The sequence below is a fragment of the Adiantum capillus-veneris genome, chromosome 5, assembly GCF_014529385.1.
Source record: "Adiantum capillus-veneris isolate H3 chromosome 5, ASM1452938v2, whole genome shotgun sequence".
NCBI classification, from domain to species: domain Eukaryota; kingdom Viridiplantae; phylum Streptophyta; class Polypodiopsida; order Polypodiales; family Pteridaceae; genus Adiantum; species Adiantum capillus-veneris.
In genome coordinates, this window is record NC_140935.1 from 156,302,515 (window position 1) to 156,321,942 (window position 19,428).

General features: G+C 46.0%; 1 protein-coding gene across 1 annotated transcript in view; it reads left to right on the forward strand.

Moving 5' to 3' along the window:
* The first annotated feature begins 7,149 nt into the window (after window positions 1-7,149).
* The window catches only part of LOC147458360 (pentatricopeptide (PPR) repeat-containing protein), an 86,593-nt gene continuing 74,314 nt past the window's right edge, over window positions 7,150-19,428 (forward strand). Inside the window, exon 1 of the mRNA XM_086513019.1 lies at window positions 7,150-8,099. Within this exon, the coding sequence (XP_086369145.1) occupies window positions 7,221-8,099 (879 nt within the window). The 5' untranslated portion in view covers window positions 7,150-7,220. The remainder of the gene's footprint in view (window positions 8,100-19,428) is intronic.

Genomic DNA, 19,428 nt, shown 5'->3' on the forward strand with positions numbered 1-19,428 from the left:
AAGAAGCTTCTACCAGGTTTGAAAGAAGTGGACTTAGAGTTCTGTGAAGATTGTGTTTATGGTAAACAAAAGAGGGTAAAATTTCAAAAATCAGGAAATGAAAGAAAAAATAAAAAACTTGAGTTGGTTCATTCTGATGTTTGGGGTCTTGCAAGTACACCATCACTTGGTGGCTCATTGTACTATGTAACATTCATAGACGATGCGACTAGAAAAACATGGGTTTATGTCATGAAGAATAAATCCGATGTATTTTCCATATTTCAAAGGTGGAAAGCCTTTGTGGAGAATGAAACAGGTACCAAGGTTAAATGCCTCAGATCTGACAAGAAGGCGAATATTATAGCCAAGCTTTTGAAAGCTTTTGTGCTAGCAATGGCATTCGGAGGCAAAGGACAACCCCAAGGACACCTCAGCAAAATGGTATTTCGGAAAGGATGAACAGGACAATCATGGAGCGAGAACAAAGCATGCGGCTACATGCAGGCCTACGGCTTGAGCTTTGGGCGGAAGCTATAAGTACGTCTGTGTACTTAATCAATCGGTCACCCTCAACGGCATTGGATGGGGGAGTTCCAGAAGAGGCATGGACAGGTAAACCGGTGAATTATGCATTTCTCAAAGTGTTTGGGTGTGAGGCTTTCATGCACATAGATAGAAGCCTAAGATCAAAGCTAGATGCAAAGTCCAAAAAGTGTTTCTTCATTGGCTATGGAGAAGGTGACTTTGGGTATCGCCTATGGAATCCTGAAGATGGTAAAATCTTAAGGAGTAGGGATGTAATTTTTAACGAGCAAAATATGTACAAAGATTACTTGGAAAGAAAACAAACAAAAGAAACAGGTGATGAGTACATGGAGCTTGAGGACGGTCAAGACTCAAGGACTGCAAACGGTGACAATGTGCAACAACGTCAACCAAATGAGGAGCCTCAATCTATTCCTCGAAGATCTATAAGAGCAAGTAGACCTCCAGAAAGGTTTGTTCCTTCCTTCAACCATCTCTTGATCTCAGATTCTGGAGAGCCGGAATCATACGAAGAAGCTATGCAACATGAATCCAAAGAAGAATGGACAAAGAGCATGCAAGTGGAGATGGACTCACTACATCGCAACCAAACATGGGAGTTGGTTGAGTTGCCTAAAGGTAAGCGGGCACTTCAAAACAAATGGGTGTACAAGCTGAAGGAAGAAGAAGGTGGGAAGAAAAGGTACAAGTCTAGGCTTGTGGTAAAAGGGTTTTCTCAAAAGAAAGGTATTGACTTCAATGAAATATTTTCTCCTGTTGTAAAAATGAACTCAATTAGGCTTGTCTTAAGCCTTGTGGCTGCTCATGATCTAAATCTCGAGCAAATGGATGTAAATACGGCATTCCCTCACGGTGACTTAGAGGAGGAAATCTACATGCTTCAACCAAAGGGGTATGAAGTAAAAGGTAAGGAGAAAATGGTTTGCAGATTAAAGAAGAGCTTGTATGGTTTAGAACAAGCATCAAGACTATGGTACTTGAAGTTTGATCGATGGATGTTGGCTCATGGATTCACAAGATGCAACTCGGATCACTGCGTCTACACGAAGAATTTGGGAGATGGGAAATTCATCATCCTAATGTTGTATGTTGATGACATGTTGATTGCAAGTGCTAACATGCAGGACATCAAAGACCTAAAAGAGGAGCTGTCTAAATCTTTTTCAATGAAAGATTTAGGTGCTGCAAAGAGGATACTTGGTATGAAAATATCAAGGGACAGGACGAAGAAGACAATAAAACTATCTCAAGCAGATTACATCAAGAAGGTACTAGAAAGGTTTGCAATGCAAAATGCAAAACCAATTTCTACACCTTTGGCTGGTCATTTTAAACTAACGAAGGATATGTGTCCAAAGACACAAGAGGAGATAGCCTATATGTCTAAAGTTCCATATGCTACAACAGTAGGTTCTCTAATGTATGCTATGGTCTGGACAAGGCCAGACATTGCACATGCAGTGGGAGTTATGAGTAGGTTCATGGACAACCCAGGTAAAGAGCATTGTCAAGCTGTGAAGTGGATACTTAGGTATCTAAAAGGGACAACAACAAATGCTTTGTGTTTTGGAGGAACTGATATTTTTCTAGAAGGGTATGTTGATGCAAATATGGCAGGTGACAAAGATACTCGAAGGAGCACTATTGGCTATGTGTTCACGGTTGGAGGCACAACAGTAAGCTGGGCTTCAAAGCTGCAGAAAGTGGTTTCACTTTCTACCACGGAAGCAGAGTATGTAGCAATGACGGAGGCAAGCAAAGAAATTTTGTGGCTTCACAGATTCTTAGAAGATCTTGGATTCAAACAAGACAATTGTGTCTTGTACAGTGATAGCCAAAGCGCTATCCATCTTGCGAAGAACTCAGCCTTTCATTCAAGGACAAAGCACATTGAGGTGAGATATCACTTCATACGCACTCTTTTGGAAGAGGGACATCTAAAGCTAGGAAAGGTGCATACAAGTGAAAATCCTGCAGACATGTTTACAAAGGTGGTCAACAAGGAGAAGTTGAGCTTTTGCTCATCTTCAATCGGCATTCAAGGATAAGAAGCCAGGATGGAAAGCAGTCACAGGTTTGGTTTGGAGATCAGTCTCCAAGTGGGAGATTGTTAAGTATGGAGCCTGATTTACCCTTGTAATTTTGTGTGGTAAAGCGCACATTTGTAAGGCCCCCATTATGAGGAGAAGCCATTGTGTGTAAAGGAAAATCACTCGTCGAAAACCAAAATTTTCACGGCCAAAAATCAGGGGCAACTTTAGGGGCCTCGGGGGCGGAAGCCCCCGAGACTTTTTTTCCCTCACCGGAATATTCCTTTTCGTCGGAATATTATGGCCGGCCGGCGGCCGGAAAGTGGTCGGAAAACAACCGTTGGTTGGCCGGTGGCCGGTGGCCGGTGGTCCGAAGTCAATGGCCGGTGGCCGAATTCAAAAGAGGACTTGTCTTCTCAAGGGCGGCCACACATGGGCGGATTGGAGGGTCCGATTTGGACTTATCTACACAAGGGCGGCTACACATGGCTGCCTCTCATGAGAGAGGGCAGCCCTTTTGGCCTATAAAAGGAGGCCATTTCTACACACATTTTATAGTGTGAAGTTGATGCAACAAGGTGAGTGTGAGGTGGTGAGAGTAAAGCAAGGCGGGAGCTCCATTAAGGGTATAATCCCTTTGTAAACTACTTCTTGTTTTGAAGTACTAAAGCCATTGAGTGGCTGCTTTCCCGTGGACGTAGCCCACATTGGGTGAACCACGTATATCGTGTGTACTCTCTCTCTCTCTCTCTACTCTATAATCTCGTGTATGTAAATCTGTCTCTCTCCATTAAGTAATCTACTCAATTATCTATTTAGCTACGTCTTATTTCCTAACACTTTTCTTCTCATAACTAGAACACAACTTATCCCATACATCTCTAGCAGTCCTTTCTCCAACTATAGTAAAGTACACAAATTCGGCCAAATGCTAACGGAGGGTAGATTTGGCCTTAGCATCAAGTCTCTCCCACTCAACATCTGTATAATCACCCTCTGGGCGCTTCATGATAGGATCCAGCTGGCCTTTTTGTATAAGAACATCTTGAATCTGCTCTTTCGAGATGGCAAAATTCGTCCCATCAAATTTCCAAATATGTAAATATCCTTTTCACCACTAGATGACATGGCTGTAAGCTAAAGATAATATGGCGATAAATACTGGTAATTTGAAAAAATTCGACTGAGTTTCCCCAGAAAAACTGACAGAATCTCAATCCAAAACCGTCACAAGAGATCAGTACCGCATCAAAAGTAATGCTCTCAAAGCATAAGACAGGCGCATCAACCACTAATTGTGTATATAAAGTCAAAAGCTGACCCAAGACTACCAACACGGCGTCAAATGCACCTAGCCCTCTCTATACATGTCCTATGGCGAGGCCACGAAAAAAGGGGTACTCCTGCAACCTGTATCACCGAAAGGATCTCAACATTCGAGAATCCCCCAACTCAAGAAAACCTCACGCTATCGACCCTCACAAAAGGTTATGCACAAGAAACTAGCCCAATCTCAGAAAGGGCCTCCGAACCGAGTCTCAGAAACGGTCGAGACTGCCAGAAACAAGCCAAATCGGCTCCACAAAAGGTACATATGGCAGTTTTTGCAACTCAATGTACATGCAGTGTCAAAAATACTGCAAGGTGTAGTATACGCGCTCAAACAGGCGCCAAACAAAATGTGCAAGCAGTAAACAAATCTCTGCGGGGAGTAAAACCGCTCTTAAAAGAGCTCAAGCACTATCAAAAGTGCCAAAACAATGCATATGCGCATCAAGTAGTCCCACTGAAATTTGTTCTGATGCTAAACACTACAACTTGCAAGAAACCTGTCCTGTATGTATGCAAGAACCTGTGAGGAGATGGATGCCTGAAAAACCCGAGACAATGTTGATGTCGAAAAGTGCTCCTAATCAACCCATAAACACCGTCTCAATAGCACATAATAGCCATAAAACTGCTATATACAATCCCAAAATAGTCTCTGAACAACCTGCACCTATGTCCTATACCTGTACCTGTACCTCTAGCAAAAGTGGAGTGGAGCATAGCTGGGATGAAGCTTTCGACTGCATGAACAACTTTGAAAGGGGGGTAAAACCCAAGAACGCCTACTGGAAACGCTCTCGGAACGCTGAATTTGCCGATGCCGAAATCGAAAACCTGTTTCACTTTTGAAAGTGCGCGCGCGCAGACGCGAAAACGTCAAGCACAAACCTCGCTCTGATACCAGTTGAAAGTGCCACAAGAAGCGTGTGTTAGTGCAAGTGCGAGAGTAGAGAGAGAGAGAGAGACCTGCTTTGGGTGGAGCGCACAACAACCTTATGATAAACACTGGCTGACGACTGGTTGTTGATGTTGTCTTACTTCAAGACACCGCATCTTTGAACTATCCCATTCCCATCCAGAGATACTAGCAGGATGAGCGACCTCGTCCCATTACGGGTGCTATAGAACTCGTGGCTTCGTTGTGCTCAATTTGATGATGATACATTTTGTGGTAGCATCCTTGTACATGTTGATTCGCTTTCCTCTAAAGCGGCTCTTTAATACAGTCCTTCGGTTCCCAATCCATGAGGGTGGAGTACTCCCCGCACGCCCTGCATCCAAAGCACAAACTGATGTTCTGATTTCACATGGGGGCTTCCTCGGTGAGCTCCACTTAGCTCAACTATTATGATGACCAAGGTTCCCAGGCCTAGGCCGATGAATTGCTTTGCTTCTCTTTCCTACCAGTGAATTCTTGAGCTGATGATGCCGTCCAAGCTTGTTTTCCATTCGGGTTCCCAAGCCCTCCTGGACAATCTGCACTTGCCGTCGATGTTTGTGTCAAGGATCACACTCCCTGTACATTCTTCATTGCATATACCATTTATGCTCTTGATGCTTTGATTGCATTTTCTAAAGGAGGGATAGCGTGTCACGCTGCCCGTGACCTTGCCACAGGGGTCTATGTGCATATGCTTTGCATTCTGATGATGAGCCACTATCACTATGACTCGTAGCCTGTGACACAGGTTTGAAGTGCCAATGCTAAATTCACCTCGTCATCCATGCTGTCTGCAGAGGCTGTATCTTTGATTGAGTCGGCCCCTTACCTTGAACCGCTTTGCCAAGCCATACCAATATGAGGTTGAAGCTCAATGGATGATGGTCACATTTGACTCCAGGTCCGCTTACCTCGTCACAAGGTACTTGACAACTCCTGACGAGCCTGATTGATGAGAAAGAGGGCCGATCCAATTGGTTCGCATGTTTGAAGGTGATCGATGAGGGGGACACTTAGCATTGTGCCTCCGATGATTGCCCGATGATTGGACGCTGATTTGCTTTCTTGATTCATGCTTGCTGATCATGGAGGGACTTTTCACCTAGAGCCCTTGCCGAAGAAAATTGGAGCCGACGTCTCTTGCCGACTGAGATACCCTTGTTGGGCATGTCTTCAATGTATTCCTTGAGCCACGAATGAGCATCTGCCGCCAGGCTTCCCACATTCCATTGAAGTCGTGTCACTTTGCAACCCTGGTCACATTCTTGGTGACCCAGTGCGTTTGCACTGCCAGCTCGTACCTTTCATAATTCATCTTGGCAGTAGATCTTGCGTACTTTGCTTATGATGTCCCGCCGTTGGCTGACGGGGATTTAGCTTTGATACCAAGTGTTACGGGTGTGCCCGGGACACTCAAGGTGACACCTTCACCAAGAGGCCGAGGGTCCGCAACTTAGAGTACGTGGGCTGGGAGGCTCGTGTGTAGCTGACTTGAGTCCCCTTTGGCAGCTCGTTGATGGGCTCATCCAGAAAACGGCTCGAGATCACGTATAGCTCGATGCGCGTGGGTGCCTTCTTGGCACCGTGCGTTTGAAGTTTAGTTTGAGAGCGAAAGTGTCTTTAGGATCATGTTGAGGGAACGAGGCTATTTGGGTCTTGACCGCATATCTAAGAGGTCCCTTAGGAACTCTCTCAAGCCACTTTGGGTGAACTTGAAAAATAGCCGAAAATGCCCTGGATCGCCTCGGGCCGCGGGCCAGGTTGAATCTGCCGACAGCTGTCAGTCATGAACGAGGAGCTTCTTGGACATGTATTCGTGAATGTGCATGGCTGATCTCGAAGAGGAAGTCAAGGCCTCTGCGTGGAGTACCTAAATGTCCAAAACGGACAACTCGTCCGCGTGTAGTGCCGAGCCGACGCTTACTGATTGAGACTCGCCGACGAAGAGCTGACAGCCCGAAAACGGGTCTATGGAGTCCCCAAGTGAGGCGGACTCCCCCGATACCTTCACTTTATGAAATGAAGGGGGACACTCGTGTTACCGGGCGCTCTCATACCCAATCACCGGTCCGTAGTAGCCAAACGGTGAGTTGAGGAGAAAATGAAGGTCAGGACTATGCCCTATCGTTCGTCGTCCCCATTTCGGATACATTTGTGTGCCCCCCGGCCCCGAGCTGTGGTTTGCCAAGATCGGGTTGGGTGGTCACGTCCCACCGTCACCCCGCACGAGCGGAGCTCAACAGTTGTATGTAGCCCCTGCAAGCGGTGTGTGGGACGGGGCTCTAAGAAAGCGACCCAAATGAAATTGGTTTTTCGAGATTTTTGCACAGCACGGTGGCAGCGTGCGACACTGCGACTCTTTTCTGCGAGCTCGTTGCCCTGTAACGGCGGCGATGCACGCACCTTTTTTATCTATTTCGGTCGGTCCTTCTCCTGCGTTGGACCCAACATTACTCTGCAATCTGCCCACAAGACTTGCTGCCCCCCTTTGTGCCGTGCTCGCTTCTGCAGATGGCGTCTCTTCTACCCCTATCAAAAACCCCCTCTCCTTCGTCACCACTGCCTCTCCAAACACGAAACAATGCAAGGACCAATGGCCTTCAGACAATGAAAGTGCCTTCGATTCTCCTCGCCGTCCAGAGCTCTTTGTAGATGTACCCGCACTGCGGCGCAAGAGAATTCCTTGCAGCTCACAAGCACAAACTCATGGCGGTGTTACTGCAGCACAAAGACTTATTTCTAAGTTTGATGATGAGGATAGTGACATAGAGGCGCCTCAAGCCTATATAGCTGATGCTCACAGCAGCATTTTAGAGACTGATGATGATACACCCTTGGAGCCAGAGCCTGGTAAGCTTTTTGTTGGAAACTTACCACCTCGCATACAAAGAAGTGTTATCGCAGAGTTTTTTCGCCAGTTTGGCCCTGTTAAGGATGTCATTTTGATAAAAAGCCAGACTGATCCCCAGAGGAACAAGGGTTACTGTTTCGTAATCTATGGGGGTCCCACTGCTGTGTCTGCGGCTTTAAAGGCTGCAGAGCTTGATGGGGTTGAGTTCCATAGCAAAAATCTGGTTGTGAAGCTGGATGATGGAAGGAGATTAAAACAGAGAAACGCCCTCAGAAAGCAATGGCTTGCAGATGGAAAAGAAAGTTACCCCTCCCAATGGCACGAGGAGCGGGAGGAGGCATCAAGAAGTTTCAGAAGATTGCTGGAAAGTAATCCATCTAATTGGCAGCATGTTTTAGTTGCCTTTGAAAACATTGATAAGGTAAAGATAAGGGCTTGTCTCTCTGACTTGCTATCTGTTTAATGTGCTTTTGTATAGACCCCTGCATGTGCCTGTTAAGCGGAAAAGAGAAAGTTGATATAAGTGAAACTTCAGGTGACTTTTGTCAAAGTGGCAGTGGAAGATGTGTGGGAAATGAAAACTGCTGGCCTAAACTGGTAATGTCTTTAATGGGAAGTCAGCACATAAAGCACACAAATATTAGGCCAGGCAGCCATCAACTGTTGCTGATGTCTAAGTGCAGTGGAAGGTGTGGTTATACTGAGCACGGTGGACGAAATGAAATGAAATGTTATATTAACGTCTTCAAAAGGCCAAAGTGACCTATGAGACCAGAAAGTTACAATGTGGTGGATCTGATACAAAGTCAGAGTAACAAGATGACAAAAATGAAATGACAAATGTCACAATAAAATACTATGGAATCCTAAACTGCTAGGTGTGAACTAAGCAGCTAGCTGGGATAGCTAGATCACAAGAGATCCAGCATCGGTCGCTGGCGGATCTCATCAATCTCCTCCATGGTGAGTAGTCTGATCGGGCGTCGTGCATGTCGAGCCAAAGTGATCCGAATCGTCTGATGCAGCCTCCGTCGATGCTGTGTAGTCCTCCACAATCGTGGGTGTCTGGATCTCCCCAGCTCAGTCGCTCGGTCGATCAGTGTGCCTCTGGTGTGAGGCGACGAGCTCTGTTGTGGTAGTAACTCCTCCGGGTGTCCAGTGGCAGCTCTAAAGAAATCTGTGATCTGTCTCTGAGATTGGCTAGCCTCTCCTCTCATCAGGTTCTCTCTGTGTCTGCGTAGCTCGAGCAAAACCCAAGCATCTCTGATCCTCGTACTGCATGACTCTAGAGAATGGTCCAAAGCCTTTCTGAACAAGCAATGGAAGCGGCCTCGTATCTCGTAGTAGACGGGGCAATGGCATGTCCTGGCCTCTGCTGGTACTCCGCTATAGAGAGAGAGAGAGAGAGAGAGAGAGAGAGAGAGAGAGAGAGAGAGAGAGAGAGAGAGAGAGAGAGAGAGAGAGGCCTTGCTAGGCAATCTCTATACTCGAGAGGATACGAGGCTCCACAAACTCTCCCAAAGTGGGGGTGCCCCCCCCCCCTCCCCGCCACCCCCCACCCCCCACTTAGGGGACCATACAAAATGCTGGACTCACCTACATAGATCCCGCGTCCCATTCAAAGAGGCTTACAATTGGCCAGACCGCATTAATTTTGAAAATCCGTGGTTCTGTCTAGAACCTAGAAAATCCTCACAAGACTTAGCACAACCACAAAAAGCTCCTTTTTGGAAACCTTAGGGGAGATGACCTCCAAAAGTCTTAACACCGTGGGTACACAACAAGATCACGGCTTTGGGTCCAAGAGTGAAGAAGGAATATAAAAAGTCCAATCCACTACTCCAGCAAGCACACCATCTCTCTACAGAAACATTGAAGGGCCTCAAGATAGACAATCGTGTCCATGAGGGACCACAAACCACCATCAGTCTGCCAGGCTCCGAAAGTATGTGCCATCTGTACATACTAGTAGTTGACCGCTCGTACACCATGCCGTGTGGGGCCTGGGCATGCTATCAATGGCTACAAGTTGTAGAAAAAGGTATAAAGGAGGCCGATCGAAACACTACTGGGGATGGGTTGAGCAAACATATTCCATAAGAAACATGCTCACAATGCCGGAAGCCAAAATTAGACAAATGTCTTGTGATCGAGGAGCACCAAGATCAACAATCCTTTGCCTTGTCCGCTTGCATCCACAGAGAGTTGAATAGGACCTTTAGCTTTGCCAATGAAGTTGAAGTGACTCTCAAGCTTGCTGAAAAGAGAAAACGAGAGGTCTATGTGCTAGAGTTTGTTACCTCTGTTGACCGGTCTTGGTTGAGCTGCAAGTGCCCAAGTACCTCCTAGGGGTTGATCATAGGGAGTGAGGTCTATTTTGTGGCTGTGTCACGTGCACATCTACTCCTATGTGCATGTGGACAAGCTGTAACTCCTATTTCTAGGGTTTAGGACAGCCTAGGAAGTGTTCTGGCAACCTTGTGAGCTTTTACGGAGGACATGCATGTCCAGGCACTCAGGGTAGCTGCATACCCTCTGATTGCGCAACCCATTATCACTAGCATGATAGCATCAGTACCCAGTACCCAACATAAGCATTTTTCACCGCATGAACCCTTTTCTGCTTATGAACCACCTCTTATAGTCAATTTATTAATTTTCAGTTCCAAGTTCGTGGGGGCACTCATGGACTGCTCGACCCAGCTGTCTGCACCTATATAAGGAGCCCATTGGGTGCTTGGAGAAGGCAGAAGACACAGAGGATCAGAAGCACCGGCAGCAGACTTGCAACACCCATCCTCTCTAGCGTTTTCTCACAGGACTAGCGTTTTTTGGCATCTGGGTTTTCAGCCAGCAACAGTGCTTGTCATTTCCAGTGTATTGCCGCAGGACCTCATCAGATCAGCCTTGCCTTGTGGCAGTCAATCTTCCCATCGCGGCCAAGGCAGTGTTTTCAGATTTCAGCTGTTAGGTGCAGCGGAATGATTGTTTGCGCTTTGCTCAAGATGAGTGCTCCGAACTGTGCTCAAGGTTCCTTTTGTTCTTATGGAAGGGAGAGCCTTCTGTTCTTAATGGAAAGTGCTATGATCACAAACAAAGTGAATGGACACTGTGCGTGCAAGTGTATGAGACTGAGAGATAGAGAGAGAAGAGAGATACGACCCCAGAGACGTTGCAAACCCTCCTCCGAAGGCCCCACTCTCGTCGGCGAGAGTGGTCTACTTATGATTGCACAATCTGGTACAAATGGAATGCATGCGACTGATGCAAGTCTAGGCTATGTCGACGATGGCGACGGTGATGACGAAGTCGACCTAAGGGCTGAAATCTGCAATCTTTCTACTGCTGTCCAAAAATGCTATGGGCTGAAATCTGCAAATCTTCTATCTGCTGAATTTTGACTCTATGTCGATGACGATGTCGATGGCGACGATGACGCGCTGAAAACGCAGATGCTGAAATCTGCGTTTTCCGGGCTGAAACTGTTAACCTTGCGGAAACTGACCGTGCGGCGAGGAACTGCTGCGGGAAGGTGAGATCTGCGAGGTTCGGGACTTGATTTGCGAAGTCTAACTGCTGAAAACTGAAAACGCTGGTCCTAGGGCTGATCTGTCGCGATAGATATGCAAAACGTTGAGGTTGCTGACAGATGCAAAAACGCTAGGGCTGAAAATGGTGTTTCTGTCGCCGGGATTCTGCAGATGCAAAAACACTAAGCTGATCTGCTGTGGTCTTGTCCAAAAACGCTAGCCAAGCTGCTGTAGAGCAAAAACGCTAGAAGTCCTGCTGAGAAGGTGCCTGTTGAGGGGTGCTCCTGCTGCCTCTTCTGCCATTGAGTGCTAACTTGGGTTTGCTTATACACAAACTTAGCAAAATTGCCCTACCTACTTTTGTTGGAAAGTCACTTAAAAATAATAAGTGAAAAATACCAAAAATAGGGTAAATAGGCTAAATGCATTGGGAAATTCCCCTAACTGATTCTAATGGATTCTGATGGGAATTTTGATGATCATGCTGTGTGCAACCAGAGGATATGCATCTACACTAAGTGACTGGGCATGCACGGTCTACGAATAGACTCACAAAAGTGCCAGATCACTTCTAATCTAGATTGACTGGATTGACTGAACCCTGATCATGCTGTAGCTTGTCCACGAACACATAGGGTTGGATGTGTCACGTGACATCAGCCGTCAGTTCAGCCAGCGTTTTTCAGCTTTCAGCCGTTGTTGTCGTCAACTACGTCAATTCAGCCTGGTAGCTTAGTCGCATGTGCAAGAACCCATTAGCATCCGTAGCGTTTTCAGATTTCAGCCCTTAGTCTCGACCTCGTCGTCGACATCATCATCGTTGTTGTCGAGTACCACAACATCTAGAACCATTGTACCAGACTTTGTGCAATCTAAAGCAAATACCTCTCTAGCAATAGAGAGGGGGGCCCTTGGAGGGGGGTTTGGGACCCCATATGGTGTCGTCTCCTCTCTCTCTCTCTCTCTCTCTCTCTCTCTCTATAGGACTCTCAACACTATTCTCTCATAGTCTCCACTCACTTTTGTTTTGGTCATTGCACATTCTCTCATTAAGCTAACGAAGGCTCTCCCTTCCTCTTAAGTAAAAGGAACCTTGAGCACTCATTGATCACTCATCCTGAGATACACCATCATTCACTTTCTTGCACATTACACTATGCCTAGCCTATTTGAGGTAATTTTCTCATTTTTAGACTCTTTTAGCTATTGTTTTGCCCACACTGTAACATTAGCGGCATAGTCACAAGAAACGTTGTTTCCTTCTTGAAGAAATGGACCAGCCATTTCCCACTGTTTTGTTTTTGGAGAAACGACTTCTGACCTTTTTTTTTTGGGAGTAAAAAATCTACATGTCACTTTTGATCCTCAAATCAATTATCTTCTAGCCTTAGTATTAGTTTTATGCACTTGAATTTCTTTGTACGTAGTCTCTGTGCTCTATGTATAAGGCTTTCCCTCTCTCCCCAAAGTTAACTGGGTGAGAGTGAGTCTTGTGGCTTCTTTACACACTTATTGTGGCTTGTAGGCATTTTGGGTGGCTTTGTGGATGGGTGTGCGTATGTTTAAGTCCTATGATAGTTTGGACACTACGTCAATATTTTAATTAAAATAAACGCCGTTTTTTGACGGCTTTGACCTCGGCCAAAACGCCAAAACTTTGGTTTTTTGTTTTTGTTTCTACTGTTTCCGTTTCTTGTTGTCACCATGGTTAGCTGTATCATATAGTTTACCTCTCAGTGACCTCAAGTCTCAAAGTACAACTCTTGAGGGTTCAACTCTCTCTGAGACTCTGTGTTCAAATGCTCTACAGAAGAGTGGCCTTGTGGGCACTTATAAACTTACAAGGGATGCCCAAAAGTAGAGCCTTCAAAGCATCAGATCCAAAAGCACTTATACCCAAAAGCATGTGCTCCAAAAGCTCCATGCAAAACTACCAACAGGTTTTTCGAAAATCTGCACAGACTGCCACACCAGCACTGTCGGTGCAAATCCGTACAATCTGCCATGTCAGCAATAAGCGTGTTTTACGGAAATCAGTCGAGACGTCAAGCTTTTGGTATTTAGGTTCTAGGCCCCTTGGTCGGTGCTCATAAGTTGGAGAGTTCATGGGGTAGGATTTTTATAAACCCTAACCCCTTTTTAGGCCCTCGGTTACTCTTGCAAGACAGTCAAAGGGCAGAAACTTTCTTCAGTAGACACTGACTCTATGCTCTATGTACCTATGCACTAGACTCCACCAATCCAGCACTACGACAAAGTCATCCGTCACTGATCAATCACATTTTTGTCGAGGGTCTCGAATACATCATTGTATTCTATTTAGCAATCACATCCACATTGTGCTGATCTTTTCACGGAACTAAATCTTGTTACTATCAGATGCATATCCTTTCTTTTCACATATCAATCAAGCAAACCATGCCCATAACCATCCCCACAAGACATTATATCCACATAGCATGGAGTTCACAAAATCACACACTAAGTTCACACTGAACACCGTGTTTCAATCGTTCAATCTAGCCATCTCATCTTGTCCAGAACTCTCGTGCAACTAGATTATTGTGCAACCATCTCATCCTTCCGGAACTCTTGATGCACTCACGACAATATCCATTCATCTCATCCAAATAGAAATCATGCACTAGAATCTCATTGAGTTCTCATTCATTTAGCCATTGAGATCTTGCTGATTTGTAACAAATGTCTAGATGCACTAAGTTCAAATCATTTATTAGACAAAATGCTGCAGACATTTCGTCTTCAACAATCCACGCATGAAAGAGCACACATCTTTATTTCAATCAAGGAAATTTCCAATTCAATGTACATATTTTCATAGTCATTCTGCAAAGTATTGTCAACCTGTCAGTATCCTAAAATCTCAAAGAGAAACTAGTGACTTTATTCAATCTAGGCAATCTCTTACGAAGGATTGGAGTGGCTCCTCTCTTGTGCAGTCCACCCGCACCAGATTCAACCTGCAAATTCATCGGTAACTTTTGGCATAAACAGTGCTAATAATCCAAAAGCTTCAAGGTACCGCTCTCTCTGAAGAGAATTTGCGATGTTTTCCTCCATCCACTTGCATCGAGGGCCAAAGAGTATCCTTGACCAAATTATCCGGTGGACCTAGCTTTACCTTTCTATTCTTCTTGTGCCGTGTGACTTTTTGGTAGCCCTGCATGGCCTCCCCTGTCCACTGGCACGTCAATCGTCAGAATTCTTTGATGAACCATTAGTAGATTCCCTTGCTTCGTCAGAATGCTTGGATGCACTATCATTTGATTTCCTTACCACTAGTCTTGTAATGGGCCACAAAAGTGGCTCTTGCCACTCTAGTGGTTCCTACCTAGATTCTAGTATTTTAAGCATAACTTTTGTATGTGACATAAAAACCTCATGAAACTTCGTGAGCATCTTGTTATGGTGGGCCTAAGACTCTGAGAGTTATTACATGGTAGTCCGTACGGATAATGATGTGGCAGGACAATACGGATTTTCCGCGTTTGCTGATGGTGCCATGTGTTAGGCTGTATGAATTTTCGCAAATTACGCTGGTTGCTTTTGGAGAGCCCAACGCTAGCTTTTGAGAGCAGAGGCTTTTGGGTTAATGTGCTTTTAGTACTGAAGCTTTTCAGGGCTCTGCTTATGGGCATCCCTTGTAAGTTAAAAAGAGCCCTTGGGCCTCACTCTGGAGAGCATGTGGATGCAGAGTCTGAGAGTAGAGGACCCTTGGGAGTTGTACTTTGTTGTGAGCAATAATAAAGAAATACTAAAAGGGGTACCAGCCTCTGGCGCGAGTGCTTCTGGGCGCGGAACTCTGCCGTGTTGTGCCAACTCTCTCTCTCTCTAGTCAAAGTTCAATGATTTTGTAGCTTCTGTTCGTGTGTTACTATTGATTTCTTGTTTGGAGTGTCCAAGCTTATAACAATGGTATCAGAGCTCAGAAAGATTCTTCTTCTACGGAGGATCCGATCCCTTCTGTAGCACACAGAAGTTTTGAGGAGAATTTGGTAGAGTAGTCAAGATTTTATTTGTGAAAGAATCCTTGTGTCCCTGCCCTTGACTTATTAGCCACTCCCACCCTTAGTCCATCGCACATCGGGCGCGCTCTCGTCTTCATCGCTCTGTCTTAAGGGGCATTAGCCATAAAGAACCCAAGAGCACACATGGGTTTTGGTGGAGAATCTGACAAGGATAACACCTCTCAGCGGGAAGGTGAAGAAAAGTTGAAATCTGGCGCGGGATTTGAAGGAAAGAATGAAAAATTGGGCAAATTTTGGGCAGGGAAGTGTCACAACTCAACACACACACACACACCCTCTGGCAAGGACTCCCGACTGCAAGTGATGACATGGCTGCCTTGTACTGATGTTGAAATGCTGACGTGGCAAGGCTGTACGGCAACCCTCGGGAAATGCGGAACTGTTGACACGTGGCAGGCTGTACGGACGTCTGCGATTTACGATGCTGCTCTTGGGCAGTTTTGTGTGGATTGCTTTTCTATGCAAAAGAGGGGAGAGAGAGAGAGAGTGTCACCAGCGTGTGACTACTATCTATCCTTTTTGTTGATTTCTTTCTTATTATCTATTTACTTTCACTTTTTGGAAACACCCCTCGGGAAATCTAACTGCCCTGCATTGCATAGTTAGTGTGGAACTGTCCAGAGGGAGTCCAGGCCTGAGGGCAAGAGAGCACTAAGGTTGGACAAGGACTATGGTTAGCCAAAGTGGGGTCATTGACTAGCCAAAGTGGAATCCTTTGCTACAGAGGCTACATTTCAATTCTCGGTGTGGCTGCAGTGTACAAAGGGGGTCAGATGACCTAGAAAGATATAATGGCAGCATCTCCTAAAATTTAGGGAACTGCTATTTTGGGACCTGAAAAAGTGTTTGCGTCATTACCTCCGGAATGACAAGGGGAACATTTCCTTACTCTGCCGTGAAGTCAACTGGGCAACCGGTTGGGAGATTTTTAGGCGGCAACCCCGAAACGGGAAAATGCTTGTAAATGCGCCAAGTGGCACATTCTAGTGCACTTTCCAATGCAAGGAGGAGTTGGCGCTGAATTTAGAGAAAAAAGGCTGAGTTTTCGGCTTCTGTCACAGAGGTTAAGAGCTATGGAGTGCTTCCTTTCCCTCCTATGTACAGTGCGGTGCCAGGAGTGATGCCCTGCACGCTACGCACTGCCCTCTCTCTCTCCCCTATGTCAGTATGTTATGCCCCTCTAGTTGGATTTTCATTTGACCAATGTACAGTTGTGTGGGTTCATGCGCGATTGCCGAGGCAAGAGCCTCTTGCACAGGTACTGGATTAGCTAGCGGCTAATCCCCCGCAGGTACAGGTGAATTCGGAGAGGTTTCACGCCAGAAATCTCCTCCGATTCAGAGGGCAAGTAACCCTACAGGTGCGGGAGCTCGAGGACTTGCTACGGATGCGAGTGGCACGCGAAACGGAGCTTGAAACAGTAAATTACAGCCTGCTGTGTATTTTTGCAGGTTTAGGGTTTTGGCCCTAAACGGTCCCTAATACCCCCAGGAGGTTCGGGGACGCGAGGGGACCGCTGTACAGATGATCTGGCGCATTTTCGGGGCTGAAAACAGAGAATTCAGCGTGCTGTAGATTCTCGCCAGGTTTTGCAAAGTGCCCGTATGCGTCGGGAAAGTCATTCGATGCGTGGGAATACTGATTGTGAAGTGTCCTAGTACAGTTATGTTGCCGAAATCGGGCCGGAACAGTTGAAATTCAGCCGAGTTTGTGCGGGGCAGCTTGTAGGGAACCACAACGCTTTTAAACAATAAAGAAATACCGAAAGGGGCGCCTAAGTTAGGGGCCAATCTGGTGTCGGTGTCGGTCTTCTCATACAGGTGCATTCTAGCAGCCTGCATCCCTCTTCCCTTCATTGTGTCTTGAAAGTACAGGTAAAGTGGGCGACAAATTAAATGGGTGTAAGCAAATAAGTTTTAAGTCTAAAGTTTACCGTTTGAAAGTACAGGCCGGTTTCATGGTTTCATTGCCGGGATTAAATCACTTTTTCCCATAGAAGTGAGCCTTGGTCAGTTTGGGCTTAGAGACACAGAGGATCATAGACTAGACACAGGAAATAGCAATTATGGCTGACAGACCAAATGATGTGACTGAAGAGGTTTCCTCTTCACAGGGTCAACAAACACATGAAGTGGGTGAGTCCTAAAGACCACCACAGACGGATGATGATATATTCAGGACCCAGTTGGCTACTGCTGTTCACACAAGTAATGCAGAACCCGAGGTTTTTAGCCTTTCTGCCACCTCCTCTTGCGTCTCAGCAAGTTGGGTCACTGGATCATATTCAAAAGCCTGTTAAGGCAGAGTCAATGGAAACACTTGTGCACTTAACGAAGAATATGCAGTCTCCACAACCTGTGCCTAAGGTGCAAGAACAGGTGGCTGAGATGCCAGTCTTTCAAGCTGTACCAGTTCAGCTAGCCACTTTTCAGCAGCCTATAGCTGGTTCTAATGGGTAGGGAAGCAACCTACAGGCTATGCAACAGGTCTTCCCACCACCTTCAGTACACCTTGGCTATTTTGGAGGTGGATCGGTATTCCAGAGCATGGCCGGTCATGCACCTGGAAATCAGTTTTACAGGCCAGGAACAGTGTTTGGGGGTGCTCAAACGATGATGCCTAACCCCATGTATGGTGTCACGGGCATGCTACAAGGGTTTCAGAGCACTCATGGCCAATTTGGGATGCCACAGGCAAATTTGGGTATGGTTGGAATTACAAATCAGCAGCCAAATATGGCATTTCCAGGTCAACTTAATTGCGGACAGGGAACACAAATGAACCCTAACAGTGTTCCCATGTTTTAGTCACTTCCATATGACAATTTAACGCCTCTGGAGAGGCCAACTCCATACAAAGAAGGTGGCAAAGGTGTGACTTTCACGACCTTTATAGGGTTTGATGACGGGAAGAAGGCTCTCTCATTCCTCCAGTAGTTTGACAAGGCCTATGCAGGGGGAAACTTTACAGAGGCTTCAAAGGTCCGCAAGGTAGCCACTTTCTTGACAGGGAATGCGGGACAATGGTGGACAACTTTATTGCTCCAAGGGCAAGCTTCGTCCACATGGATTTATTTCAAGCAGATTTTTGCAGCAGCATGGTTATCTGATGACTATGAAGCAAATGTCATGACAGAATGGCACCAGCTTAATGCTGCCACTTGCAAGATTCTGGATGACTACAATCGGAAGTTTTGGAAAGCTCTACTTCCAGTAACTTCCTATAGGTTTGTGCCATTGACAGAACAGATTGAAAAATACTGTTGTGGCCTACCCAAAGGATTGAGAAAGTACTGCACGAAGACAAAAGTCACTACTTTGACGCAGCTCATCGAGGTAGCAAACACTGGCAATGGTTTGCTCAAGGGAGAAGATTGTGAATTTAACACTGGCATCAAGGCAAGATCAAGCAAGAAAAATTCAGCGAAGAAGTATGTTCCCAATGAGGCTCCGAAAGGGACTCAGGAGTCAGCCAACGCAGGGAAAGACAAAGCTACGGCTGAATCAGAAAAAGGACCAGCGAAGAAATGGAAAAGACGTTTTCCTCGCAAGTCGAAAGACAAAGCTACGGCTGAATCAGAAAAGGGACCAGCGAAGAAATGGAAAAGACGTTTTCCTCGCAAGTCGGAAGAGCAAAAGAAGGTCCTGAGGTCAGAGAACAAATGCTTCATCTGTGAGCAGCCTGGCCACATTGCTTACAGCTGTCCTACAAAGAAAAGGCCAGCTGATTCTGAAGACAAGGAGGACAAGAAAGGAAAGAAGCCCATGGCTGGTCTAGTGCCAGATATGGTGGGCGACAAGCGAAATTCAGATGCAAGTGAGCTTTGTAGAGCATGGGGAAAGGTCAGGGATCAAACAGTGCTTATCTTCTTTGATCCAGGTGCCAAAGCCAACTTTATTTCCCCAGAATTGGCTTCAAAGTTGGGAATCAGACCTGAAGAGATGGGGTATACAGCAGAGGCAGGTTTGGCATGTCCTGGCCATACAGAGGCTGTGACACCCATCATTGGAAAGTTGCGTCTACATATCCAGTCCTATGTAGATGCTGAAGAATTTTACATCATGCCACTGGACGGATGTGATGTGTTGTTAGGTATTCCTTGGTTGTTTCGTGTACAGGGAATCATGGATGCCTACAACAAAAAGATCACTGTACAGAGCAAGGGAAAGAC